The sequence below is a fragment of the Prunus persica genome, chromosome G1, assembly GCF_000346465.2.
Source record: "Prunus persica cultivar Lovell chromosome G1, Prunus_persica_NCBIv2, whole genome shotgun sequence".
Taxonomy (NCBI): Eukaryota; Viridiplantae; Streptophyta; class Magnoliopsida; order Rosales; family Rosaceae; genus Prunus; species Prunus persica.
The window spans coordinates 11,792,224-11,820,175 of NC_034009.1; the positions used below are offsets into that span (position 1 = coordinate 11,792,224).

The 27,952-nt window shown below is 40.4% G+C and overlaps 3 protein-coding genes across 3 annotated transcripts; 1 reads left to right on the forward strand and 2 right to left on the reverse strand.

Annotated features, from left to right (window-relative positions):
• LOC18792202 (probable serine incorporator) lies at positions 1,206 to 5,041 on the reverse strand. Its single transcript, XM_007222643.2, has 6 exons — positions 4,680 to 5,041; positions 4,005 to 4,241; positions 3,095 to 3,206; positions 2,841 to 3,015; positions 1,906 to 2,143; positions 1,206 to 1,769 (listed from the first exon to the last, which is right to left on the reverse strand). The coding sequence occupies exons 1-6, from the start codon at positions 4,852 to 4,854 to the stop codon at positions 1,471 to 1,473; spliced, it is 1,236 nt and encodes a 411-aa protein (XP_007222705.1). The 5' UTR covers positions 4,855 to 5,041; the 3' UTR covers positions 1,206 to 1,470.
• LOC18789188 (DUF21 domain-containing protein At4g14240) lies at positions 10,694 to 17,058 on the reverse strand. The gene is made up of 13 exons (XM_020555489.1): positions 16,626 to 17,058; positions 16,454 to 16,530; positions 16,169 to 16,252; positions 15,940 to 16,053; positions 15,287 to 15,370; positions 15,088 to 15,159; positions 14,556 to 14,623; positions 14,019 to 14,106; positions 13,817 to 13,890; positions 13,342 to 13,714; positions 13,193 to 13,239; positions 13,024 to 13,105; positions 10,694 to 11,103 (listed from the first exon to the last, which is right to left on the reverse strand). The coding sequence occupies exons 1-13, from the start codon at positions 16,864 to 16,866 to the stop codon at positions 11,083 to 11,085; spliced, it is 1,425 nt and encodes a 474-aa protein (XP_020411078.1). The 5' UTR covers positions 16,867 to 17,058; the 3' UTR covers positions 10,694 to 11,082.
• Positions 23,998 to 25,278, forward strand: LOC109950658. Its single transcript, XM_020570399.1, has 3 exons — positions 23,998 to 24,579; positions 24,662 to 25,131; positions 25,213 to 25,278. Coding segments are annotated over exons 1-3 (537 nt in total). The 5' UTR covers positions 23,998 to 24,578.

The window sequence follows — 27,952 nt, forward strand, 5'->3', positions numbered from 1 at the left end:
ATAAGAATCACGCGTGTTAAAGCTTGAGATTCGAAAGAATTGCATCTATATTTTTTTGACAATAGATCAAAGTTAATTAATTTGGTTAATGACTTTAACTCACGAAAAATTAATAACTCGTTTGAGAAAATAAACAAAAACAGAAGAAAATGAGAGGTTTGGTTTCGGTAAGACTCACCCTTTTGTCTAGACATTTTACTTATTTCAACCTATAAAGCAGTTTTTGTTGCCTAACCTCATTGACTATGTTTTAGTTTTCAATGCCGACAAGAACTGATGATGGACTAAGAGTCTGAGACTAATCAAAACGAATTAATGTGAGAACCAAATTTGGCTTTTTGTTTGAGGATTTATAACCACAAGCAAAGTATAAAACGTTAACGTTGTTCATGATAGAGCAATGCTCTTGTTGTCATCAGCCTAACAAGAACAAACAAATGGACCAACGATTTGTTTGAAAGTTTTACCAACAAAAAGAAAAGAAAAAGGGTAGCCTCATTGTTCTGCCCCATGTATATATGGTCCATAACTTTAGCTGAGAAAGTCAAGAAAAGGAATCAGAATATAAAGAGAGAGAGTTGGGTGGTCCATGTATGAATCATATTGAGAGTCCAGATTTCTATTTGTTGCTAGGGTTTCTTGATTTTCGCTACCCTTAGTTTTTCACATGTGCATGTGACGAAATCTCACAGTTACTATGAACTTCACATACACCAACGATTAGAAATTATTCGTAAAATTACGCACGAGTGCATAAACAATTGACTATAGCGTACCTCCAAATTTTTTTATTTTTTATTTTTATACATAGGATTCTCGTGACCGACTCTCAGTTGGCAGCCAATTTGTTCAGTTTGTGGTAGAATGTAGTTTGGTGGTGAAATTAAATAATATGGTATCGGAGTTTTAGTTTTGAGACCCACGAATTGTATAATAGTAGTTGGTAATTTCATTCCCTAACCACTTAAAATATTTAATACATATTTCATATAAAAAACAAAGAAAAAATTGGATACATCAGACAAATTCATGTCCAACCAAACTGATTTTCCACCAAAAATTAATGTAAAAAAAAGACTTGATCCATTCAATCAGAATTTTTAATTCTATATTAAACACAATAAATAATTAAATAAATTTGAAGGGCCAGGTTCATTTGGCCGGCATAATTTCGATCAGTCTATTGATGCCATGATAGAGAGAACTTTAATTCTACAAGGCAGAAAGAGCTTTCAACAGAAGAAATTTAAGATGTACATCTGATTTTATTGCAATGTTTCTTCCATGTATGCTACAAAACATGCCTTAAACACCTCGAAATTTCTATCACATAATGATATAACATCGCCCAGCTCAAACTTTAGTTTACTTCAGACCCCCAACAATGACTATCTAGAAAGCTCATAAGATAATTACATGATTAAGATATTGACAGTTCTGGGAACCTCAGAAACAAAGAGAGGGAGGAACCTAGAACTCACGATCAGGTAAAAGAAAAGGAGCCACAAGGGACCAAACATATAGTCCAGCAGTCACCCATTCTGTGCAGATTCGGACCCAAACCGATGTCCAACCAACGTCTATCAGATCTGAGCTCTCCGATGAGTCGGTCCAACCCGAAAGAAGCATTGCTGAATACATGCTAGCCAAGGCAAATATCAGGTGGAAAAAAGTATAGGAATAACTAACAGGCTTTGCTTCTTTTTCCTTGGTTTCTTTCCCTTCTTCCAACTCTTTGCCATCGAGAAGAGGTTTCTTTTCAGCTGCGCCTGTTCCACAAAGTTCAAGTTTGGAAGTACTTAATATGTAATAAACAAGAAGCATAGGAGTAGCTTTCATGAATTGCAAATTCATCTTTATTGCTTCCATTGAATAAAAAGGATTACAAAAATTAGTTTTGAGTACCTGCCCTCGGTGAAGATGGTGGTGATAAAAAAGTTGTGGATGATCCAGCACGAAGTGCAGAGTACAAAACTGAAAGAACAGTTGTCGCCATCCCAAGAAGAAGGGTACTTACAGAGACTGCTTTGGAATGGTGAAGACCGTTGCAAGCATAGCCACGAGGTTCACTGGAAAGAGCTGTGTAGAGCACATAAGCACTATAAACAGATATCACAGAAGCAGGAAGGAGGCTGCCATTAACCTGTTTCAAATTTCCAGGCCAAAATCATCATGCAGGTTAATTCTCAGTATAAACATGACACTCTCTACCATAGAAAAACTATACTGACCAATTTAAATTTTTCAGCAGTATTACATTGTACAACCAAATATGATGAATCATCTAAAAAACTAAGCATTGTGAGTCCCAGACCATTGAAATTCTATCCCTTCAGTAAATATATGCGAGAAAGTTCTTAAACAGTGTAGGTACACTTGCTATGGAGCCTTGCAATGCTTTATTCCAGTTATGTAATCCAACTTTTGAATTCACAGTCATTTTAGTATTGCGCATGATTTGTAACTCTCCATGTGGTCAGCATGTTCCAGTGGATTTATGTCCCTAAATCTATAGGGACTTCAAGATCTCATCCATTTCACCTAATTCTTGGAGCTTTATGACTAGGTCCTAATGGTTTGCATGATCTGCCTCAGGTCAGCATTGTCATAGACTTCTTTCACGAAAAAATTAATTCTTTTAGATTTGCAATACTGTGATCACTTTAACCTTATTAACCACAGCTAGTTCCTTGAAGAGCATCAGCAAGGCATGGGATTGAAAGTCTATGCCATTTACATAGCTACAGGAATAAGTCTAATGATCGATAACAAATGGGGCATGCAGGACATATTACATAACATGTGATACAAATGAACGAAGTTGACCATCTTATCCTTACCTGAGGGTGTAATGCAATAACTGCAAATGAAAATGCAAGAACCATGGTCATGACAATAAAGAAGATATTAAGGCCACAGTCTTCGCCAGAGGGGTTGAACCAAATGAACATAATGCCTGAGATCGTAAATGCTGCAAGGTAGCATACAATTGATACAACAAGCAAGGCAATATACCTGGAATATACACATTTATAGAGTTAGACTCAAATTAAACATGTGAAAGGGAAAATGATATATGAGTACTTAAACCAACCATTTTTGTTCATCTTTCTCCACCCATGCATCATTCCATGAGTGAGTAAAGTCTAGTAAGATAAGCACTTGGACGAGTAAAAATAAGCCAGCCCCAAATTTTGAAAGGACACCTGCAAGCACAGGGAACAATATAAATTTTACAATTAAAGATGAGAAATGGTGGGGAGATAACCATCCATTAGAATCAGATTCATGACTGGCCCAATAACGTGGAAGTGTTGGCCCCTTGCATCGTATCTAAGATCAGCATATTCATCTTATACCACAAGCCAAGCCCTGAAGTTCTAAAATCCAACCAATAAAAGAATTTGTTGTTATATTCAACTATCTACTTATTTTCTCAGTAGTCAGATGGGTAGACTTTATTTCTTGTAGTAAAAATGAGGCCATGAAAGCAGTTTTCCCTTACTTTAATTGAAATTAATCAACTCTGTCTCAAATAATGAATAATTCATTTCCTAGTAAACAGCACAAAAGCCAGGAATCACAAAAAGCATCCAAATTTCTATATATTTTCAAACACACATATTATTTATCATATGCCAAGGAAATGCATGATGGAAATTTTAGCTGGAGTGAGAACCGTTAGCATTCAAAGCATTAATTATTAAATAAGGGCTGAAAAAAAAAAACATTCTTATTTCCAAAAAAATTCAAAGAAGCATGTTACTATCCTAGTGCAAAGAATACATTTTCCAGGGAAATTTTAGGGCTATTAGGGCTACAGCGTGCAAATTATTGTTTCACATAATGCCAAAAACAGCCAAGACAACTCCAGTAGTTACTTTTCCTTTGAACATCTGAAGCACACACATCAACAAGGCAGGATCACATCATTCTCAATTGCACCCGGTTAAAGAAATGAATCACACTCAAACTGAATTCAATCAATTGAGAAACAAACTAACCATAGATTGTAATGACGATGTCTGGAAGGAAAAACATGAGAATGACAAGCAAAAGCCAGACCACCATCTTGGCAATCCATCCACCATGATGCCACGAATCCCGTCTGTCATTTTGATCCTTCACTCCAATCATTATAAGGGCAAATGTGACGAAAAACAAGAAATTACCCAAGCTCACACGAAGAACTGCTTCTATTTGATACCACTCCTTGGTGTGAGTCTGAGAAGAGCTTATCCCTGTAAATACCAAAAAGATATCAAAAATCGAATCCGCAACAGTCACAAACATTACTTTGGGCAGTGAAACAAGCTTCCCACTAAATCTCAGTCATACTCATTAAGATTATCAGGAAACGAATGCGTTGATTTCTAATTATGGCATTGCCAGTTTATGATCAGAAAAATGCAACTGAATTTCCCAATTCTTAATCTAAAACAACGCAAAACATCAAGACGATTATATAGTTTACATTTCTTTACATTTAGGGGCAATTAATTGCACCCCATGACCAATCTAAACAAACGAAACGCAATTCATAAAATTCAGACTTGGATGCAATTCAAAAATTAACACGCTTCTGCAACACTAAAAACTGCAAAATCTGATCATTTCTCACATACCCAATTAAAATTAGTTCAAAAAAACGAAAAGGGTCCTTGAAGAATGGGACTCACATGGGATTTTCTTTAACAGAGGAGCTCCGACTTCTCTAAGGATCCAAGAAACGATCAAGGAAAGGCCGAAGAGACCACAATAAGCAAGTCTAGCTGATTTCCTGGAAATCCCAGCGGCCACGGAGCCGCACAGGCCGCAAGTAGAAGCAGCAAGGCAAGACAAGCAGCACGACATCTCTGGGCCTACTGTTCTGTTCTTGAAAATTCTGGGCTATTAACTGGGAAGGCGTTGAAGGGTAAGAGCGGTGTAGGACTGGTAGGTAGCTTGTGGGCTAACTGGTTTTGTTTTCCTTCCGCGTTGTTATCTCGTGTATTCGCGCACGTAATTTCAAATTTTAATGCTCATTGGCCGCTGGGGTCTTCCCCCTCTATGATTAAATGGAATATACGAAGGCATAAAAGTAAATTTGCTTCTGATTTTATCAGATTTTATGGGCTCATAGGCCTGCTTTGCTTTTGGTAGCCTGGGCCCAAAGAACTTTTCGATGTTCATCGTGGTGGCCCAAACCAAAAAGTGATTATACTTGCACCCAAGACACACCAAAACAGAACAAAATTTTAAAAATTGTTAATGACCCACCCCAGTATTTTTGTTTGAATTTCATAAGTTTTCCTGGACGATTATAAAACTAGGAGCAAAAGATTAAAAAAAACACCACAGCAGCTCCTCCCACCTCTATTAAGATCATTTCCACCCATTTGTCGTGACAAAAGGTGAAGAGAGGCAATGATTGTTACTATTCACATAAATAATGCCTGCCTTAACAAATTTTTTTTATTGGTTTTTCACCTATTGCCATGACAACTCAAGGGTAATTACTATTCACATGAGATATGAAGAGAAGAATTTGTATAAAGTTTTGGTATGGGAAGTGAAGAATATGACTAGGTATTTATAAATAATAATAAAAAATCTGAAATTTTGGGTTTTTTTTTTCCTTTTTTTTTTTTCCAATTGTTTTGTTATTTAAATTGGTTGCTGACATTAGAGCACCTCCACCCCAAAGGGTAAGGGCAAGGCAAAGGTTGACACTATTCATGTGAATAGTGACAACCTTGCCTTTTGATTCCACCTAAAAGGGCAAGGGCAAAACTATTCACTTTAATTTATTTTCTATTTTTTATACTTAAATTATTAATTTTGATAAGCTTTTTGGATAAGATATTCAGTTGCCACGTGTCAATATTTATTATAAAATTTTCACCTAAAAATTTACATAACATTTTCGAATTAAATTTTCAAATTAAATTTTCGGATAAGATTTTCAGTTGCCACGTGTCCATATTTATTATAAAATTCACATCTCACTCATCATACAATTGTATTTTCCTTCAAAGGACGTAATAGTGCCATTATTTCAGACACGGAACGCACCAATGGAACCGACTGCAGGCATTGTTCACTTGAGGAGCCATGTGTAATGGTTTTCCACTTTTTTGTTTTGCCTTGAATAATCTATTTTAAAAAATGAAATTGGGAAATACAAGAAATATATATGTAAAAAATGACATTAAATTGAATAAAACAGCAATTTTTTTTTTTACCTCGTCGCTAAGATTTTGACCTCTTCGAAACGTTTGTCCACGACTCTTTGGCTTCGATGAAAGAGGCCATTTGTATTTTTGCACAAATGAAATTTTATAGTAGAAAATTTGGTATGGAAAGTGAAAAATATTGGAAGGAGATGAATTTCTATGAAGATTTGGTGTGGAAAGTGAATAATATTGGTAGGTATTTATAGAAAAAATTTCAATTTTTTAATATATTTTTTAGCCAAAAATTGGACAGCCGTTGGATTGGGCAAGATTTTTTGATCGGAGGCTCCAGGAGAAGCCACGTGGCTTGTAGCTGTTGGGCTATGTGGCCTGGTGGGTCAACGTTGACGTCAGCGGCTATTTTCAAATTTTTTTTTACTGTTGACACATATATTCCACGCGCCAACAGTAAAAAAAATTGAAAATCAGCTGTTAACGTCAGCAGCCTTCGGGCAACAGCCCAGTCCATTTTTGCCTGTGGGCTTGCCAGGGCTAGTGGGTCTCATGCCTTGCCCGGAGGGCTGTTGCAAGTCTTGTTTTGGGCCTTGCCTAAATTGGTGGAGCCCAGCTCTTGCCATGGCAAGCCTTGGCCGTTGGAAACAGGATTGGGGGCCTAAGGTGCCTCTTGTTTGGGCTAGCCCCTCCTGCTGGAAATGCTCTTAGGAGAAAAACTTACGTATATCAGGAATCGGGGATACCACTGAGGGATAGTGCTATCCCGAGTCAATTGCCATGTATTCTAACTTTTCAACATGGAAATACGTAATAGATTTAGAATAACGCTACGTGGCGTCCATGTTACATCTAAGTTCTTCTCCTTTATTAGACCTGGCTCCAAAAGATAACATGAACTTTATACAAGGAGTTCGCCCAGGACAAGTAAGTTGTATCAAGTTACATGGAGAAAAACTCCAAAGAAGACTTTCATTGTCATGAGACAGATTGAATGACAAGTATCGCGCGCCATTGAACAGAAGTCTCGACCCAAGATTTTCTCCATTAACCTCTCCTATGAGTACACACACCCACCAGCCAAAAGTACAGTTTTTCTCCTCTTGGTTGCCATTTGCCAAAGAAGTCAGTACAATCTACATGCTCCACCACGACATCTCTCTCAACTGTAGCTGAAGAGTCGCAAAACATGAACCCACCTGGCTGTCACCATCTTTTTGTAGATAAACCTTTTTTTCTCTCTTTCACACTAATTTTAAACTCAGCTCTTTGCGGGCTGTGTTTCTTGAAAGGGAATGTTTTGTGATTGTGGTGTTTCAGTTAGTCACATCCCCAAAACTTAAAATCAAAAGAACACACTTCACTTCCCACCTTAATTATTGCAACTTCCCCAAAGACCCAACAAAATGCACCCCCCCACCAGAATTGGATTTTTCCTCTTTCTAATCTCTTAAAGTAAAGTAGCTCAACAAACCACTGGCTTTCTAACGGTGTCCCCAAGCTCTGCTTCATCTGCTACAAGTGTCTGCATATGAGTCATGACCTCTCATTGAGCTTGTTCATAGGGTCTATCTGGTTTGGACCCAAGTTAGCTGGACATTAGCGGATCATTTTCACTCAGGTCCACAAGGATAGTGCTTGACTTAAAGATCTTATCCTTGATGCCTTCTGCTTGGAGATAAGGTTTGTGAACAGTTTGATTTGTCAATCTTTAACAGGGCAGTGAGACATGATTAGACACGTGGAATGGGAAATGCGATTGTGATGTTCTTGGGGGGGCTTGGCAAAGCAAGCACTCTGTCACAGTCTTGGCCTTTTGGAAGCCACTTGGGACTTGGCCACAGGAGTCACCAAAATTGGCCCAAAGAAGAGAGATACTTATAAGGGAACTCACGTAGGTAAAGGTGACAATTCGTGTTCGCGCGTGTTGTGTTTTCGACCATGTTTAGGGTATAAATAGAATTAGATGTGAATATGACACGATTATTACATGCGTAACATAAAATAATACACATAACCCTTATGTTGTAGCTGCTTTTGCCATCGGTGCAGATCTGATTGAAGTAGGTGAATCAAAGGATATCTCAGACAGGCAAAGTCATTCTATGAGCACTAGTCTTGTGCCACTTTTATAAGGCTTGCTAAGACGCCCCGGGATTAAGGATATAGTTCCCTTCCTGGTCTGGGTTAGGGTTTCAAACCTGCCATATCCCCTAAAGCCCTAGAGCTCGATCGAGGTCTACTTCTACCTTTATAATAATCAAAATAATTACTCATATTATTGTTTCCAAGTCGTGTTCAAAATTGCCACTCCTAATCTAAAGTCACATGAGGCTGTCCAAAGCAGGATAATAACGTGGGGTTAATTTGCAACATGAATAATAGAAAATAAAGTCCATGTTATAAGTACTTTAAACTACTTTGAAGTTGAAGAGGGACAACTATGAATTAATGGCAGGCAAAGTTTATCTGATTAAGACGTTTAAGGCGGATTTAGAGGGAGAGATAGAGTTGTAGAAAGCACGTGACATTGAGGTGGTGTGAAGATACAAGTGGACCCAGTGACTATAAGGATGGAAGGCCATGAAGGTTGAAGCTGTAGTCTTCATGTGGATATAAGATATCTTGCTTGCAGATAAATGCCAAGACAAGACATGCACTTGAGATATATTTGACCCCAATATAAATATAATTATAATTAGTGAAAGTAGCTAAGAGCTAGCTAGCTATGGGAAACTTGGGTAGGAGAATTGCCAAGTGGAAGAGAATGGTGAGGCAACAGAGAGGGAAGCTTTATATTACAAGGGTCTGCATTTCTATGCTTCTTGGTTGCCACAAGTACTCTTGATTTGATTTGTGGCATCCATTTTTCTCACCTCCCTTCCATGATGTTAGAACCCTAACTTTTTTTTTTCTTCTATGATTATCGACATTTCATCGTATACGTAACAAGTTTGAGGTGCTAATCAGTCCATGCATGCATGCCTGCTGAAGATGGAACTGCTGCCAGACGGTCGTGCATCGATCAGAAGATCATGTCTTTATTTAGGTGGTGAGATTAAATTTGTGGGTCCATGAGACCCATGCAGTCCCAAAATGTATGAATATTAATTTGAGATATATTTATATAGCCAGGTGCTTGCTGTGAATTAAGAAGCATGTCTGATTGAGAGAGAGAGAGAGAGAGAGAGAGAGAGAGATACCTAGTTTGCTGTGAATTAGTTTGTTACTGCTGACTGAGTGTGCTGTAATTTTGTGTTTTCAATACTAGGTTAATTACTGTGTAAAATAATCTTCTTCTTTTGCGGGCAAGGAACCATCTAACAAATGAATTTTGGATCTGCAGAGCTATATATACATGAAAAATCCAAGTTTGAGGTATTAATTTATAGTAATAATATAAATGTACAAATTAATGTTGTTAATAAATTTGAATTTTGAACGAATATTCCATCCAAAAGCTTCCTGAAATTCTGGCAGAGCACTGGATTTTGTCAATCTATCCTTCAACCTTCTTCATCTGCACACATAAACAGTGGGGACAAATTACAGCTCCACATAATAGAGACAGGCCTAGGTGGGTTGGCCCTGAGAAAAGGATATAAGCGCTCCAAAACCAGTCCTTGAACAGGGAGGGAGACAAAGCTGATGTGTCTGCCTTGTCATCTTTGTTTCGGCGGGGCCTCTCCATGTTAATAGCTACCAACACTTGTTCACCCACCCTCTGATGATATTGCCTGACCATTATTTCTCTATATAAAAAAGCAGCAAGCTGAGCTCAAGTTCCATGAGCAAGTTATCAACCAAAATACAAGTGCCTCTCTGCCTGGACTGGACTATAGTCCGGGAACATGAAAGGACGGATGTCCTCTGTTCTGACGCTGAAGCAGCTGTCGTGGGATAAGTGCTCGAGGCTGATGAGGGAACAGCGGACGCGGCTTTATATCATGTGGAGGTGCACTGTCATACTTCTGTGCTGGGATGAGTGACAGGAAGAAGAGGGGTACGTACTTTACAAGGTTTAATGAAGCTGTAGATATATTGGGGAAGTTAATTAACTGTTGAGGCAAGTATGTGTTTGTGATCTGTTGAGTTTTCTATTCAAATTTGATACAAAAAGTTAGCAAGAAAATCTACTTCTGCTCCTGCTGCTGCTGTGGCTGGGATGACTTCTCTTTCCCCTTTTACTGTTCTTTCTATTTTTTTAATTTAAAGGAAGTCATGACAACAATTGGAACAAAATCAATGCAATCCTCAACTGTGCCCCACGATCATTTCATCTACTGACATTGGTCTTCATTTTGTTAATTTTGTTGGAGGAGGTTTCGGGTTCAAATCCCATAATAAACAAGGCAGGACCTTTGTTTTTTTGGTTCTAGAAAAAATCTCTTCGTTCAAACTAAACTAGAAGAAGGGAACAAATTATCTTCATGGTTTTTTCTTCCTTTTGTAGCTGGGCCATGGAATAAACCATTGTAACCCTCATATTTCAATATTTCAGTGAATTAGTAAGTAGAAAGGAAAAATACTGTGAACTCTTGGAAAACATAACTTATTTGCGATTCCAGATACTGTTTTTTACAAAACAAAAAGTAGAGCCAACCTAAGAGGCAGCTCGAACCTAACATATAATATTAACCAAAAAAGAGTTTAAATTAACAAGCTCAATGAGCTAACGAACATAAAATCATATCCTATCCATCTATGTAGAACCCCGCCTCTCCCTCACCATCGAAAAAAAAAAGATCAGAAAAACTTTTTGGTAGATTGAAGTCAAAAACCACTTCCCTGAGGAGCAACAGGTTCAGGATATGACAAATCAACTCGATGAATCATCTCTTATTTCGAAGAAGTGGTTCACCAGAAGCTCCTTGCAGCCTTGTGGAGGACAAATCACCAGCCAATATCTTTGGGGCTAGTCCTTGCTTACTTTAGCCTGCCGAGTCCATCATCACAACAAGATTATACATTAGTTAGCTTCGACCACTAGATATAACTTGAGTATCGAAAAAACTGACAAAAATTTTAACAGCATAACAGCAGCCCAGCCCCATCATTTGAAGCCATCATCAAAGTTAGGTGTTCAGAATAAGCAAACCAAACATTTGAACGAGGATACAAGCCAGTCACGAAGTGGAATTATAATCAGGAAATTTACTTGTCATATCAGTCTCTATCCGTATCAATCATTAAGTTAAAGGACATAATGCTCCAAAGTAGGCATGCATTACTGTGATGACCTGAATGAGGTGGCTATCGATATCTCATATTATGTAAGTGTTTCATTCTCTATACTTCCTTATGGAATCAACTGCAGCACCATGTCATATATATATATATATATATATATACAGTCCCCTTCTATTGAGGGATCCCTCAAATAATTTTATTTGAGGGACGCCCTTTAGAGTACCCTACAATTCTTTTCCTAATAATCCAAACCATCTATTTTTTAGGTATTCATTCATAGATCATCCTTACAAAAAATTAGACAAATCGGAAACCGTTTCGACATCCAATTGTGTCTTACAAAATCAATGAACACGGTGCTTTAAGAAAAGTACTAAAATTTCAATAACTCAATTGAGTGGTCACATGATATCGGATTCAAGTGATTTTTTGTAGAGATGATCTTTGAATGAGTATCTACAAAATAGACGGTTTGGATTAGTGAAATACAATCCGGAGTGGGGCCTACAAGAGGTGTCCCTCAAATAAGCTTATTTGAGGGATCCCTCAATGGAAGCTCTCTGTATATATATATATATCTATATATATATATATATATCTATATATATAAAGCAAAAGGCAGAGAATGGTGAAACATTCAAAATACCAGAAAATGCCTTTGGTTAATGCAAACATTAAGAATTCAAATTATTAATTAAATGAGGATAAGATAGTAAATTCACACTTTTTCATATTTAAAAAAATTAAAAGAAAAATAAAAAGCAGATAATGGATCCTATTTTTATGGAACACAACTACCCATTATCTTTTTTAATTCTAAAATAAATTTACTTATTTTTTTTAAAAAACCTCTCGCAAGCGCGTGCAGAGAGGCTAGTATCTATATATATAAAGCAAAAGGCAGCGAATGGTGAAACATTCAAAATACCAGAAAATGCCCTTGGTTAATGCAAACATTAAGAGTTAAAATTATTAATTAAATGAGGATAATATGGTAAATTCACAATTTTTCATATTAAAAAAATTAAAATTAAAAGAAAATTTAGATAATGGATCCTATTTTTATGGAACACAACAATCCATTATCTTTTTTAATTCTAAAATAAATTTAAATTTTTTTTAAAAAAAGCCTCTCGCAGGCGCAGAAGCGCGTGCAGAGAGGCTAGTATATATATAAAGCAAAAGGCAGAGAATGATAAAACATTCAAACTACCAGAAAATGCCCTTGGTTAATGCAAATATTAAGAATTGAAATTATTAATCAAACGAGGATAATATGGTAAATTCACACTTTTTCACATTTAAAAAATTAAAATTAAAAGAAAGAATCAGATAATGGATCCTATTTTTATGGAACGCAACTACCCATTATCTTTTTTAATTCTAACATAAATTAAAATTTTAAAAAAAAAAGTCTCTCGCAAGTGTGGAAGCGCGTGCAAAGAGGCTAGTATAGTCAAAATAAGGATTTTTAATTTTGAGAAACTTGAATGATATGCAATTATATTTAGAAAGGCCAAAAAAACCCATCCCGCATGCAAAGTCAAATTATAAACATAAATGTTGCTTGAATGATGCCCCCCCTCCCCACCCCCTCAATTTATGTCACTATGCTGACAAATGAAAATAACAGATTGAAAATGGGTAAATCATTCTGTTCACTCACGGGTCCTTTGTGCGCAGTTATCCTCCGAACTGATGGAGCCCGTGCCACTGATGAAGCAGCTGCAGCTGCGGCAACACGTATCCTGCAAAGAAGAAGAAGATCAATCCGCTTTCGTGCAACTCTCATACATAACATCAACCAAATATTTACAGTTGCCACTTTGTGATACCTTTTATGTACATCAACATATTCATCAGTTTCATCCACAATCTCCTCCTGCATTTGTCAACAAAGTCATCACTATAGTATAAAGTCTGCTGCCAATTGAACAATTTTCATCAACTGAAAGGAAGACAATATTAATTGCATGTACTTTACCTGCAGGAGTTCTTCGAATACATCTTCCAGGGTGATGATACCAATAACTTCACCATCCTCGATATCCTCTGACAACTGGGGAAATCCATTAGTTGCTCCGTCACCATGGGATGCAAAAGTTTCCCTATTGCTATGAGGGGATCTTGGTACCCTGGGTATGTCAACAATGACACTGTCTGGCTTTCCATCCTGCTTGGATAGCAAAGGAGTAGTCAGTTGGGAGTCCGTGTCACTGACTCTGTTGTCTTCTTTCTCTGCATCAATCGGTGGAAGAGCCTTACTTTTCCCTTTAGACTTCACCACAGCAGCCATATGACTGCTGCCCTTTTGAAACTCATTCAATATATCATAGAGTGGCATATCTGCAGGAACTCTGGGAATACGACCCACACATAAGAACTGAATATTCCGTACTCAGTACTGGAATTGAAGAAATTGAAAAAACATTAGCATATTTAAAGAAGTTGAAGCACACCGTGGAATTCTTCGGATGGAAACAGCACTGACTGGGGTCTCTGTTTCAGGTCGTACAGTGAGAAGACTTTTCACCTAATCCCCAAACAAAAGAGAATAAGGGGATAAAAACACGAGAATTACAGATCACAGAATTAGTGAGTTTACAATCTAGAATAGATACATAATATGAAACTCCAAAGATTTTAAGTTCTAACACCCACCAGCAGAAGTCCAATAATATTCCTTGAATTCCCAGAATAGACAGGAACTCGACTATGTCCCCGAGCAAGAACTTTCCCCATTGCTTCCCTGAGTAATTAATTTGAAAAGAACAGAAATATAGTTACACTATTCGTTGTACAATTTCAGCTGCAAATAAACTTGCAAAACAAATAGATAGAGCAGTTAATAAACCTAACAGAAAGACAATCAAATCACATGTCTAGCATGTTGTATATGAAAGGATACTTATTGATTATCTTAAGTAGAATTTACTAGTAGAAGATGACAAATTGAACATAGCAATGGTTGATGGGTTGTCTTTCTGAAAGATAATAGAGCCAGAGCATCATTAACATTGTCTCCCAACTTTACAGGTTGAATCCTAATTCTCATTTGTTACACTATGCTTATTTTAGATCACGATCATGATACATGCAAAAGGATGTCAGCTGCATAATCCCATTTGATTCTTACAGAAACCAATGAGACAATTAACTGAGAAGGGAAAATGCGACTTATTCAGGAGTGAAGCTTACCAGTCCAACTTTGAATTGACATCTAAGGAGAAGGTTGACTCAATAGGCGTCATTGCCTCCTCGGCAGTCTGTTGATAAATAAATAAATAAATAAGTTGGGTTTACATGATAGAAAGTGTATCAAGATTTATATCACTTAAAAGCAAAACTGAAATGGGAAAAATAAATACAAAGTAAGCTTCTAAGAGGAAACAATTTCATGCTGAAGTAATATGAATAATTTAATATCACAACTTGTCACCCTAAAGCTGCTACTAATTTCTCTAACTCAAATTAAGATTAAGAGAATTCAGACACCTTTTAAAATGAAAATAAGATGAAAAGTATTGCTTGATTATTCCACCTCAAAAGAAAGAGTACAATTAATTTTTTCTATATATTTTGACATTTTCAACTTAAATTAGAAGTTTAATAAACAAGAATGGCTTCCTGTTTGATACATTGGATGGCTACATTACTAGAAATTGCAAAAAAAGAAAACTACAACAGTTAAGCCTCTAAAATAACATGTGAGTTCCATTATAATGTGTACCTTTTCAGTTAAATCCAGTGCTCCACTAATTATCGTTGTCTCATCGTGTGTAAGTTCACCACCCTTGCCCTCCTATATGTGACAATAACATATTGGAATTTTTAAGAAGAGAAAACAAGTAAAAATGTTATCATATGTTTCACAGTCAGATAATTTTACCCAACTGATAACATATTGATTCTGAAGAGATTCACTTTACCTCCTGGCTGTGGATGGAGACAAGAGCTTTCAACTGCGCTCGCCTAAATAATGCTTCATTATGTCCCAGAACACAGTCCAAGATCTGGAACACATAAACTTCTTGGTGTCAACAAGTCGAAGTCAAATCAAACAGCATCATCAATAATTCGTTATTTGAATGGCAAGGTTATATCAAAGAGAAACTTTCAATTTCTATTGCACATTAAATTCTGTTATTTTGTTTTTGTTTCCTTTGGCTAGGCCATTTTCAGATTATATGAGAACTAATATACATCAGAGCTTGCATGACAAACTAGTTTTATTTAACCATTACAAGGAGAAACGAGATGAGATGAACAAAATTTCTTCAGGTGGATCAAACAATTACATCATTTGGATGAACATGTAAAACAAGTATCCCTTTCTCTGTTTCCTGTCCTTATTCAAATATACACGCAAAGATAGTGGAGTTGTAGGAGTACTGTTTAATCGAAATTCAGGATTCCTGACTATGTAAAGTGAGGATCATACCAGAGCAAGCATAAACATTAAGCAATAAAAACTCCTCCACATATACAATTAACTGAGTAGCGATGACATTACAAAACCAACATTGAAAGCAGGTATCATATCAAATTCATGAAAATATCAACTATCCGCCTGAAAATATACCTTGCCAATTGGATAAGCAATTGGATAGCAAAGAACCATCAAAACTCGTACAAGACATACAAAGTTGGAACCAACAGCGAGTCCATATCTAGTGCATATTGCTTGTGGAATAACCTGGAAGAATAAAGGAAACCAGCAAACCAAATTCCAATTCAAACCCATCATGCGAGAGTATAAAGGTTAAAACCAAAGTGCTAAATCATCAAAAAATTCGGAAAAAACAGCATACCTCTCCAAAAAACAGGACAAAAGTCACGGAGAGGATGATAGCAACATACTGATTGAAAAGTTTATCCAAATATATAGGAAGAGCCTGCAGATTGCAAATACCAAAGTTAAAAGCTGGCATTAATAAGAATACTACTCATATTGAATCTTGAACCTTTTCATTTTCAATCAGACACATTTAGCAGATTCTGGTATCAAGAATCAATTTCATTATCACAAAACCAAATCCAATCCAAGAACAATGGCATTGAGAACCAGAGAGACTGCAATTGATCAAATTACTTACTTCCATAGCAGCCGCATTACACAGAAGCAAAGTAACGAGCAGCTGATGCTGCTTCTGAACCACCGGCAATATAAGAGCTGAGCACAAAAACACACAAATTTGTCAATAACTCCGATAAGTCGACGATTTACGAGCGAGACGAAACCAAAATTGAACCGAAACGGAAACGAACCTGCTTGTTTTTTCTCGGTGGGAGAGCCACTGCGCTGTAAAATCTCAAGGTCGACGAGGCCGAGCGACATGAGTCCTAGGGTTAGGCCGGACATTATACCGGCGAAGAGGACGAAGAAGCACGAGAGCCCCGCGTAAACGAACCACCAGACCGATCCGAAGGGTATGCTGCCAACCTCCGATCCGAGGCCCGAGTTCCGCGTCAGCATCCGAGTCACCATTATCGCATTTATCGGATGCATAGCTGCTTATGGCTTGTTCTTCTTGGTGATCCAGGTAGCGCCTGCTTCTTCAATCGCTCTCTTTCTCTCCCAGAATGTTAGAATCTGAGTGCTGACTGAGTGAGAGGTTTGTTGAAGTTGGGAGTTTGGATTTGGACACTGATTTTATTGGATGGACACGTGGCAGAATCCTAAGGATTTTGTTAGAATCCGTGATCGGGAACAAGTTTTTCTGTTTCTTTTTTTAATACAAAGTTTTTTGTGCTTCTAGCTTACCGCCTTTTAACCTTTCGGTTTCTCTATTCCAGTTGGAAAAAGAGAGAGAGAGAGAGAAAGAGAGAGAGAGAGAGAGAGAGAGGGAGGGACAAAAATGGAACAAAAATCGTTGGGTTTTGTCTTGACCAAATTGGGAATGAACAAGATATGCCAGAATTGGTAAATTATTAAGTTTTGTCTTGTTTTTCACTTATTTTTTAGGCTTATTTATACTAATGCCCCTTGAAACTACGGTCAAATCTCATTTTGTCCTCCAAAATTAAAATGGACCACATTCCCCCTTGACTATAGTATGGTGACCCACTTTGCTTCCTACCATCAACTCATTCCAAAACTTGGTTATTTTTTATGACAGGACATGAGTGTTTTTGTAATTTAATACATGGGCCCCATTTTTTTTAATGACGTGGACTCCATAAGGGCAAAATAAATAAAAAACAATTTTTGGTATTTTCAAAATAATTAAACAAAATAAATTATATTAAATGAATGGAAACTTTTGATTCAGTCCAAATCAGGGGAGTATTTATAAAGAATGACATAAATTTTTGTATTTTGACAATAATGTCCTTATTCATTTTTACATTGCCTAAGGAGTCCTTTTCTGCTTTCAGATGATGCCAAAATTCTTGCTTCTTGCTGGTTGTACGGAGTCAAAAACTTGTTCTCCTTTCTTGCTTATCCTGAAGCTGTAAATGAGGTTTACATGACCATCACTAAACCATTCCTGCTCAGTTAATATTGCACCTCTGTATTTTTTAGGGTGTGTATTTAATTGGAATTTTAAAAGACTATTTAGAGATTTTTTTTATAAAAAATCTAGTAGATTTAAGCAAAATGTAATGACTTATAGGATTTTTTTTTATACAGATTTTTTTATAATCAAGATTTGTTACTTATGTATTTTAAAAGATTTATATCATGATTTATAAGATTTGAAAAAACCACATGGATTTAACGGATTATGAGTTTTAAAAATCCAATGACTTAGAATATACCACATCAGCTAAATAAGTTTTGATTTTATTTTTTTGAAATTGACGGTGCTAACTGCAATTCTGCTAGTAACTCTTAGCCCCTCTTGAACTTCATGAAGAATCACCAGTACAAAAAGATGGATGTGCATGGTGGAGAGAATCAAAGATAATAAAAACACAAAGTTTGGTTAATTCTTTCTACCATGCACATTGAGCAAAATTCCAAACAAACAAAAAAAAAGTAGAAATTAAGAAAGAGAAAACAACATATAGTTAATATGAAGTATGATGGGTATAAGAAGACAAGACGATTGGTGTTGGTACATGTGGCGGAGCTAGAAGCTGATCTGTGGGGGGCCCGTACCATAAATGCAAGATTATATAGAGTTATATTTTAACTAATATTGTAGTTGATGCTTAAGAAGTAATTGGGGGGGGGGGGGTCATGGCCATGGCAGGCCTGCATGTGTCTCTGCCTACATATGCTGCAATAGTGTCGCCATCCTATTACAGAGAAGGAAAGAAAAGAAAAATAAGAATAGAAGATGCCATATTGCTTGCTAAAAATGGTACATATGCTGCAATAGTGTCGCCACCTCTGCTGCTTCCCTTTGTAGAGACTCGAGTGCAATCCAAGGAAGCTTCATCCTTATGCAGGCAGCAGCAACAACATCAGGTTATTCAACAATTGATTTCAGAATTTCATTGCAGGAAGCCTCATTCTTAGATAGCAGCAGCATAAGCAGAATTCTATTATCTCATGCACAAATTCCAAATTTAATGCTAAATACCAAATGCTAACAGAAGAGAGACCATATACACTTCATCGCATTTAAATGAGAGAACATATACACTTCATCTCATGTGGCATATCTATTAACAAAATCCTTCAGCAAATTCTCAAGAGGTATAGATGAAAATAAATAAATACAAAATGTAAGCATCAACGAATAGCAAACTTTAGTAGTGATGGATATTAATATACATGTACTTGTAAATATAATGAATCAAGTGTAACAGAATTTGTTAGCAACCTATGTAAGAACACGAATTGTAGGCCACAATTATCTGTACAAGCACATAAGGAAAAGCTGTTTATGTCGAAGGATCTTTATGTCCTTTGCGCAGGTGCTGCAGCAAAGCCTATTTAAGGCATTTCATTGAACAAATGGCGGGAATCAGTAGAGGGGCAAATTTTGGCATCTCCAAGGAATTTTCCAACAAGCGCCTCTGTGGCTCCACCAATGATGATGCGCATATGAAATTTGCAGAATTTCTTTTAATACATTGGCTAGAGACTCCAACGAGCACACATAGTTGTCACGCTCCAACCCACAGATTTACGTAATCTTGGATTAAGACGTGATTCACACCTTAATTATAGAATTTAATAAAAACTATAACTAAAATGTGAAGAACATTAAAGTAATAAATAATTTCACATAGAATTTTCAGCGGAAACAACAACGTCCGAAATCTTACATCTTTACCTTATTTTACAAGTTAGAACTACTCAAGAGTTCACTAAAAGAGTAGCTCATTATTCAACCACAAGCTATGTACACAATTCACTCTATAGACATGCCAAAATCATCACAAGTCCTAGATTTTAGGTTCAGTACTTGCAAAATCTGTTAGGGGGTGAGCGAAACTACAGCTCAATAGGGACATAAACATTTTCATGGTAAATTGATATAACTAAATTAAGTGACATGCAATCACTCAGTTAATTATCATATCAATAATAATAATGCATAAATGTTCTTCATCTCCCGTTAATTCATATAACTAGACAAGCAGACCTGCACGTCCTATACCATGCTTATATCACTTGGTCCTAAATGCCCATTTATATGAACTAACCCCATCTCAATTATCCATAATTCCCCTTTTTGGTCACCTCGTCTAACTCCCTGTCTCCAGTCCTGCATCACCCAATTAAAACCATGTGCATTGTGGGGATCCTGAGATCTGGTACCTGCCAAGAGTTTGACTCAACGACACAAAATATCATTTCCATTACCCTTTCTTCCATTAGTATCTTTCCAACCCAAAATAAGATGAGAAGGGATATCATGAGGACACATACTGATGGGTTAAATGACTCAACCATTGATTTCATTAATATCTCAACAGCTTGCAAGTAAATAAAACTAGTAAATAGATTTGGCTACCATGCAAGTAATTTGTGTAGTTAATTGACACATATATTAAGGAGTTGTACTTATGCTAACCACGTGGAGCCTATAATAAAACACACCAATTAGATAGCCATGCATGTACTGGCGGATCTACAGAGGCGTAAGGAGGTGCACTTGCACCTCCCCTCGTCTTAAAATCACTTTGAGAAGCTGGAAATGCCCCTCTTCTACTGCCCACCAGCTGTTCGATTATTTGCTCCAAAGAAGCTCCGGGCAGTAGCGTGCAAGGCTGTTTGGGTTTTTTTTTTTTTTTTAAGTGATATGTCCAAAACGCATAGTTTTGGTCCAAGTGAAACCAAAATAAAAAAAATAAAAAGACATAAAAAGAAAGGACCACCACTACCCACACCGGCCAACTCCCCAACCACATCCCTTTTTTCTCAATCCTCTTTTGCCTTCATCATCCATTAGCTTTTCTCTTTGTGCTTTTTTTATTATCATTGACTATCTCTCACTCTCTCAAATTGGTATAAGTAAATTCCATTACATTCATTCAGCAATGACACCTATGTTGATGCTCAAAATGGCCCGGCCAATATTGAGTCCAACTTAGTGATTAGATGTGCTGAGTCTTCAGCAGAGAAGAAGGCTGAGGCCCTTGGTGAAATGGGTTGGTGAGAGACCTGTAGAAGGTAAAAGAGGAGAAGCAATCGTTAAGCTTCGGACACCGGTGTGGTGCCAGCCGAAGGCTCTTCGATGCCTAAGTCAGTTACAAGTAGTAATTCTGGCAGAGTAACAGTAAAAGTGGGAGAATAGTCGTCCTTTGTACCTGGGTACTGTTCCCTATTTATAGGGAGGTGAAAGTAGGAGTTTTGCACAAAGTTCCAATGTGGGACTTTGTGCAAGCCGTTGTGGTGGCGACACGTGTCCTGGAGATTAGGTTTGGCAGCTGGGAGCTTCGGTAGGTGTCTGGCACCTCGGAAGTGTGTCTTCCTTCGGCACAGGAGAAGGCGTGGCTGTCTTGGTGCTAGTTACTTTGGTGCTGGGTCTGCTCGGTTCATTATGGTGTAAACAGTAGTCCCCCAAGTTCGCGGTCGAGAAGTAACTTCTGGGTTGGGAACTTGTGAGTTTTTGTAATTGTAACCGAGCATTCCAGCTTCATTGGGAGCCGCAGGGCACTCCCTAGTCCCCCAAGTTGGCAAGCTAGGAGTTGCGTCAACAGATGGTAGCTGGGTATCTTGGTACCTGGGCATGTTGCAGATAATATGGGAGCTGGGTCCGTAGGGGAGCCGGACCTTCGAGGGGGCCAAGTCTTGTGGAAAATTTCGGAGACTCCAATTCTTCCATGGCTCTTGCCGTTCGGCAAGGGTCTAGCTCCCTTTTTTTTTTTTTTTTTGAGCTTTGGAGCTAGGTCATAGAGGGAGCCGGGTCGTTTTTGAAAATTTTGAACTCTCCAAAATTTCCCATGGTCCTTGCCGTTCGGCAAGGGTCTAGCTATATACTTGTTTTTTTTTTTTTTTTTTGAATGGCCGGGCCATTTGGAGAGAGCTTGAAGGCTTTCTTGGATTGGGCCTTCGGCAAGTATGAAGGGCTTGAGATGGGCTTCGGCATGTAAGAAGGGCTAGGGTTTGGAATTGAGAGGAGAAGAAAATTTTGGAGTTGCTATAAATTTGCCGTTCGGCAAGTTGGTTGGGAGAGATTTTGCTGCGAGCACACGGGTGTGGCTAGACCTTGCCGTTCGGCCAGTTGATTGGGAGTTGTTTCGGCAAGGCGGCAGCAAGGCTGTGCAGCTGTTTCGGCAAGACAGCAGCACGGGATTAGAGCCTTCGGCAAGGCAGCTGGTTCGGCAGGCTCAATAGCTGGAGTGCCATTTGATTTTGAAGACCCTTACCGTTCGACCAGGGTGATTGAGAAGTATTTTGAGTCAGCTTGCGGCGAGCACATCCGAGTGGCTAGCCCTTGCCGTTCAGCAGGTCTTGGCCACAGCTGGCTGTTTCGATGAGCACGGCTTCGGGCGAAGGGGGCTGCCGCGAGGGAGTTGTGGTACATGACTTGGAGCCGTGACCTTGTGAGACTTCTCTGAGGTTGGTGGAGAGCCGTGACCTTGTGAGGTGGTATGCTTCGGTATGGTGATTCTTCTAACCCATGTTTTAAGTTTGCACAGCCCTTGCCGTTAGGCAAGGGTGCCCTGATCAGATTTTGAAAAATTGTTTTTGTTGTTGTGTTGATCAAAGGTGGTAGGGCCGAGAGATAGTTGAGCTAGGCCATTGGCGTTTTGGTGGTGCCCAAGTCGTTTGCAAGAGCACGGCAACCCTTGACCGCGAGTCCCTTGGTGTTTTAGTCAAGTGAGTGTGGAGTTGGGCCTCTTGGTGAGGTAAGTATTTATTTTTGGAGGCCACCATTTTATTGCTGCTCAACCCTTGCCGTTCGGCAAGGGTGAGTTTCCTCTTTTGCTGTCCGGGCCTTGCCTTTCGGCAAGCCCACATATGAGTTATGAAATGGGTTTGGGTGTCCTGATCAAATTTGGGCCTAGCCTTGTAATAGGATTGGGCTTATGAAGTAGGCTAGCAAACTTGAATATGAGGGACTCCATTTTACTTTCGCACGGGCCTTGCCGTTCGGCATGGCCCCTAAATTTCCCCAACTTTTGTGTTTTTTGGTTGTTTGTGAATTTTGAAAATTGAATTTCAAATTGTGTATAGGTACAAGGGATTTAGGAGGGAATATGAAAGGGTGCTAGGGTTTGCTCGTGAAACGAGGCGTGGTACCCTTAGTTGGCTATTTAATAGGAACTTGGGAGGTGAAGGCATCACACTTGGCTTGAGTTAAGAAAAATTGTGAGAATTTGAAGGAGAGGAGAGGCGATTTCCGGCGATTAGTTTGTGGTGGTGCTTGTGGCTGAGGTGATTTCCGGCGAGTCCTTCGTGGTGGTGCGAACAAGGTTAGACCTCATTTCGCTTGACTTTTTGAATTGAAATGTATTGTTTTGCATGAACATGTTGAAGGCTAGGAAGAACACATTGAACATGAGCATGAACATGATGAACACGTTGAACATATGTATGAACATGTAGAATTCTTGCCTGGCATGACGATTTGGCAAATGTTTGTTGTTGTGGTTCGATCCTCTCTGCATGTGCATTTAGTTCCTTTTTCTTGTTTTTCCATATTTGTAGATGTCTGAAAGTTCTGATAGGGAAAGTCTTGACCCCCTGCCTTTGGTGGGGATGATACTGAGAGTCAAGAGCCGAGTCAATATATATGTTCTGAAGAGGAAAGTTCAGAGACAGAGGGTATGGTGGAAGGAACCATAGAAAGTAGGATGATAGGCCCTGGGGGTGAGAGGGCTGAGCCATCGGGAGACTCTGGGTCGGCTGCATATAGGGAGATGCAGAGAAATTATATAGAGTTAGAGGCTATAGCAAATCGGGTTCTAGCCTTGCCTCAAACGCAAGAAGTGGGTTCGAGCAACCAGGCATCACCATCAGGGTCTGTGGGTATAGCCGTGGCTTCAGTATTAGAGGGATTAGACATCCGGGTTGGTGTCCCGTTGCCGAGGCGGAATACACTTACAGAAGCGAAATTGGCCCAGCTACGAACAGATTTTTGTGTGCCAGCCTATGTGGGCCTGAGGTTACCCACTGAGGCCGATGTAGTCAGATATCCTTCGGATGGCTCCGTGATGATTTTTACAGATATGTATCGGCACGGCTTCAGACTACCGTTTCATCCATGGGTTCAGATGATGTTGGCCAAGTTGGGGTATGCACCGGGGCAGTATAATCCCAACTTTTGGATTCTTCTTCATGGGGTGTATATTGCCTGGTGGTTGGCTGGGTTAGGGGAGCCAACGTTTGAGCAATTCATGTACCTGTACTCCATTTCGAAGCAGCAGGGGAATTTTGGCTGGGTACAGGCGAATTGCCGAAAGGCGAAGGAGAGGGGCTATTTTATTGGACACAAGCCCACAACGCAAAAGTCCTGGAGGAATAGGTGGTGCATGGCTTATGGGGACTGGGAGTGTCCTCCAGGGAAGAGCGTTGTCCAGCACATTCCTACCCACTTCCAGTCTATAGGTCCTTGGCCCCATCCCTTAAGATTGTCTAATGCCTGATTGTGTTGTTTTGGCTCCTATTTTTGGTTCTGTACTTCCTCTGTGCCAGTGTAAATGGCTAAGTAGTTTCTAACTCTTGATGCAGGTTCAGTGAAGTGGGGCCCTATCTCCAAGGAGCAAGAAGACGAAGTTGAGTGGGTGAGGGCGCAGCTATCAGAGACTGCGCGTGAGTGCGGGAACCTAGTCACGCAGAAGAATTTGTTTGAGTCCGGACTGCTGCAAGGAAGTAAGTACCTGGGTTATCTTTTTGTTTTGTACTGAGCCTTTTGTGGTTGTGACTAATGTAGTTGTTTTGTTTGTTTGGACAGTGGCTGGCATCATAAGGGGGAGCACGAAGGTGGTCGTAGACATTGATGAGGCCGAGATGCAGAGGCGACTGAGGGAGTCTCGGGCCAAGAAAGCTGAGAAGAGTGCTGGAAAACGACCCAGGGATGATGATGAGGGTCGGGTCGCGGACGTGCTGGGGAAAAGGAAAGCCTTGGAGGAGGCTCATCAGCATGTGATGGGGTCAGGGCCGAGACTTCCGCCCTTTGATCTGCAGGCACCGGCGAAGCTACCCTTCGGCATGGAGGACGTGTTCGCTGAAGGGGTAGAGAAGGTAGACTTCGGCAGGCTACGCCAGCAGAAGAAGGAGGTCAACCTGGCTATGCACCGGCATGAGGTGCCTTTAGTGAACGTCTTCCTGGAAGGCGTGAAGAGCGACCCTGAGGCCCTGGCGAGGACTCCAGCCTCTTCCTTCATTGACCGGGCCCAAAAGACGATCCTCACTTCTACCTATGTAAGTGTTTAGGCCCTTCTTGAATGTATTTGTGTTGGATTATTTTTGTGTGGATTGACTAACATGGTTTTTGTTTTGCAGGCCTTTGGCGAGATGTACGTCAGCATGGCCAAGGCTGACAAGGAGATCCAGAGGCTGAAGAGGTGAGATGAGCTAGCCAAGAGCAAAATGGCGGAGGCGCAGGAGGCCATCCGAGAGAAGAACGCCTTGCTGGTTCAAAAGGCGGCGCTGGCCAAGGAGGTGGATGAGCTGAAGAGATCGAAGGCCGAGGAGGTGGCTGCTGCCCGAGTCGAGACGATTGAGTCCTTCCGATCCTCAGAGGAGCTGAGGAGCTATATCATGGATCGACTGGTTGATGAGCAGCTTCGCTGGGAAGATAGGTTGGTTAGGTTCAACCCCTCGGTGGAGATTAACTTTGACACCAGTGGCGAGCCTCCTGCACAGACCCCTCCTGCTGATGCTAGCGCCCCGACACCAGAGGCTGAGCCAGCCACTGAGGATGCCCCTTCGACCGAGTCCTGAAGGCGTTGCCTTCGTGATGTGTTATAGCTATTTTGTACTCTAGTGATTGTGTTGGAACACTTGTTTGTTTTGTTTATTTGGGTTATGTATGAACATTTGTCCTTGCCTGGAGCAAGGCTGTTTTTATTTATGATATGAGACGTGTGATATCAATTGAGCTAATAAAGTAAAAGCCATGTGAATGTATGAAAATGAGCCGGAGTCAGGCGTTTCATTTAAATAGGTGCCGAAAGGCAGAAGGTACAAGTGGTCTAGGGTCTAGATACCTTGCTTCTACCTTACAGTAAAGAATCAAGACCAAAGTATTGTCCTAGGGTCTAGATATGTTTACTTGTAATAATACTTAAGGTGGTCAGCATTCCACGGGTGAGGCAGCGTCTTGCCTGTGGAATCACGAAGCTGATAAGTGCCGGGGCGGCAGATTTTGATAATCTCATAAGGACCTTCCCATGTAGGGCCGAGGGTACCTTCGTTGGGATTTTTGGTAGCCAAGGAAATTTTGCGCATGACCCAGTCCCCCATTTTGAAAGCACGGGGCTTGACTCGGGAGTCGTAATATTTGGCGATCCGTTGTTTGTACGCTACATTACGCATGCTCGATTGGTCCCGGAGCTCGTCAATGAAGTCGAGGTTGAGGGCCAACTGCTCGTCATTGGCCGTGGCATCGTAAGTGGAGGTTCGGTATGTGGGCTGGCCAATCTCTACCGGAGCCACGGCCTCGGTTCCAAATGATAGGGAGAACGACGTTTCACCCGTGGATGTGCGGAAGGTGGTGCGGTAGGACCAGAGTACTTCTGGGAGTAGTTCTGGCCAGCAGCCCTTGGCTTTGTCAAGTTTTGTCTTGAGGGTCTTCTTGATAATTTTGTTCATGGCTTCGACCTGGCCATTGGACTGAGGATAGGCTGGGGAGGCGAAACACAGACGAATCTTGAGGTTGGAACAAAATTGCTTGAATTTGGCGTTGTCAAATTGCCGGCCATTGTCGGTGACGATGGAGTTGGGGATGCCGAAGCGACATACAATATTTTGCCACACAAAGGATTCGATGCGAGCCGCAGTGATGGTGGCCAAGGCCTCGGCCTCAGCCCACTTGGTGAAGTAGTCTACGGCCACGACTGCATACTTGACTTGGCCCTTGCCCTCTGGCATCGGTCCAATGAGATCCAGTCCCCATTGGGCAAATGGCCAAGGACTGACCATGGCCGTTAGTGGTTCTGCCGGGAGTTGTGGGATGTTGGCGAATCTCTGACATTTGTCGCATTTCTGGGTGAAGGCCTGGGCGTCAGTGTGGAGTGAAGGCCAGAAGTATCCTTGGCGGATTGCCTTATGAGCTAACGAGCGTGCGCTCGAGTGGTTGCCGCAGATGCCTTCATGGATTTCTCGAAGGACATAGTGACCCTCCTCTGGAGTCAGGCATCGGAGGTAAGGAAGGCTGAAACTCCGCTTGTATAAGGAGCCGTTAATGATCAGGTAACGGGTAGAGCGATGGCGAACGCGCCGTGCTTCTGCCGGATTAGCCGGTAGTGTTTGGTTCTGTAAGAACTGGAGGATGGGGTCCATCCATGTAGGGCTGTGATCAATAGTGCAGATGAGTGGGGCTTGTGTGCTGGGCTGGGCCAAAAATTCGATGTGGATGTGTCGACCCATTCCTTGCTCCAAGGCTGATGCCAACCTGGCTAGTGCATCGGCATGGCTATTCTCGGAGCGCGGCACTTGCTTGATAGAGTGGGCGTGGAAGGTCGCCAGCAAGTGCCGAGCGTGCTGGAGGTAGGCCATCATAGAGGCATCCTTAGCCGCGAAGTCCTGGTTGACCTGGTGGACACGAGTTGTGAATCGCTGAATATCAGAATTTGTCTGGCGTCCATCTCTTTGGCTAAACGAAGACCAGCTAAGAGTGCTTCATATTCGGCCTCATTGTTGGAGGCTTGGAATTTGAAGCGAAGGGCGTACTCGAGGGCAACCTTGTCTGGGGAGATGAGAACGAGGCCGGCCCCACAGCCCTGGGCATTAGAAGAGCCGTCTACGAATAAGGTCCACAGGGGCTGGGTTAGGTCGAGATTGCCTTCGGTGGGGGTTTGGTCCTGGCTGGGAGGGGGATTGGGTTCGGTTATGGGCTGGATGGCTGCCGAAGCTTGAGGCTCCGTGAATTCGGATAAGAAGTCAGCAACGGCCTGTCCCCTCATAGCCGGGCGGGGTTTGTAATGAAGATCAAACTCGCCCAGTTCAATGGCCCATTTGACCAGCCTCCCAGAAGTTTCTGGGTTCTGCAACACCTGTCGGAGTGGTTGGTTGGTTAAGA

Excerpts from the sequence above, each read along its gene's own strand:
- LOC18792202 (XM_007222643.2), bottom strand. The coding sequence starts at position 4,854 with ATGTCGTGCTGCTTGTCTTGCCTTGCTGCTTCTACTTGCGGCCTGTGC. Across the intron at positions 4,242-4,679 it reads TCTGTTAAAGAAAATCCCAT|GGATAAGCTCTTCTCAGACT; the intron begins GTGAGTCCCATT and ends TGGTATTTACAG. Across the intron at positions 1,770-1,905 it reads ACCATCTTCACCGAGGGCAG|GCGCAGCTGAAAAGAAACCT; the intron begins GTACTCAAAACT and ends TTTGTGGAACAG.
- LOC18789188 (XM_020555489.1), bottom strand. The coding sequence starts at position 16,866 with ATGCATCCGATAAATGCGATAATGGTGACTCGGATGCTGACGCGGAAC. Across the intron at positions 13,891-14,018 it reads ATATTATTGGACTTCTGCTG|GTGAAAAGTCTTCTCACTGT; the intron begins GTGGGTGTTAGA and ends TTTGGGGATTAG. Across the intron at positions 13,715-13,816 it reads TCCATCCGAAGAATTCCACG|AGTTCCTGCAGATATGCCAC; the intron begins GTGTGCTTCAAC and ends TCGTATTCCCAG.
- LOC109950658 (XM_020570399.1), top strand. Across the intron at positions 25,132-25,212 it reads CGATCCTCACTTCTACCTAT|GCCTTTGGCGAGATGTACGT; the intron begins GTAAGTGTTTAG and ends TTTGTTTTGCAG.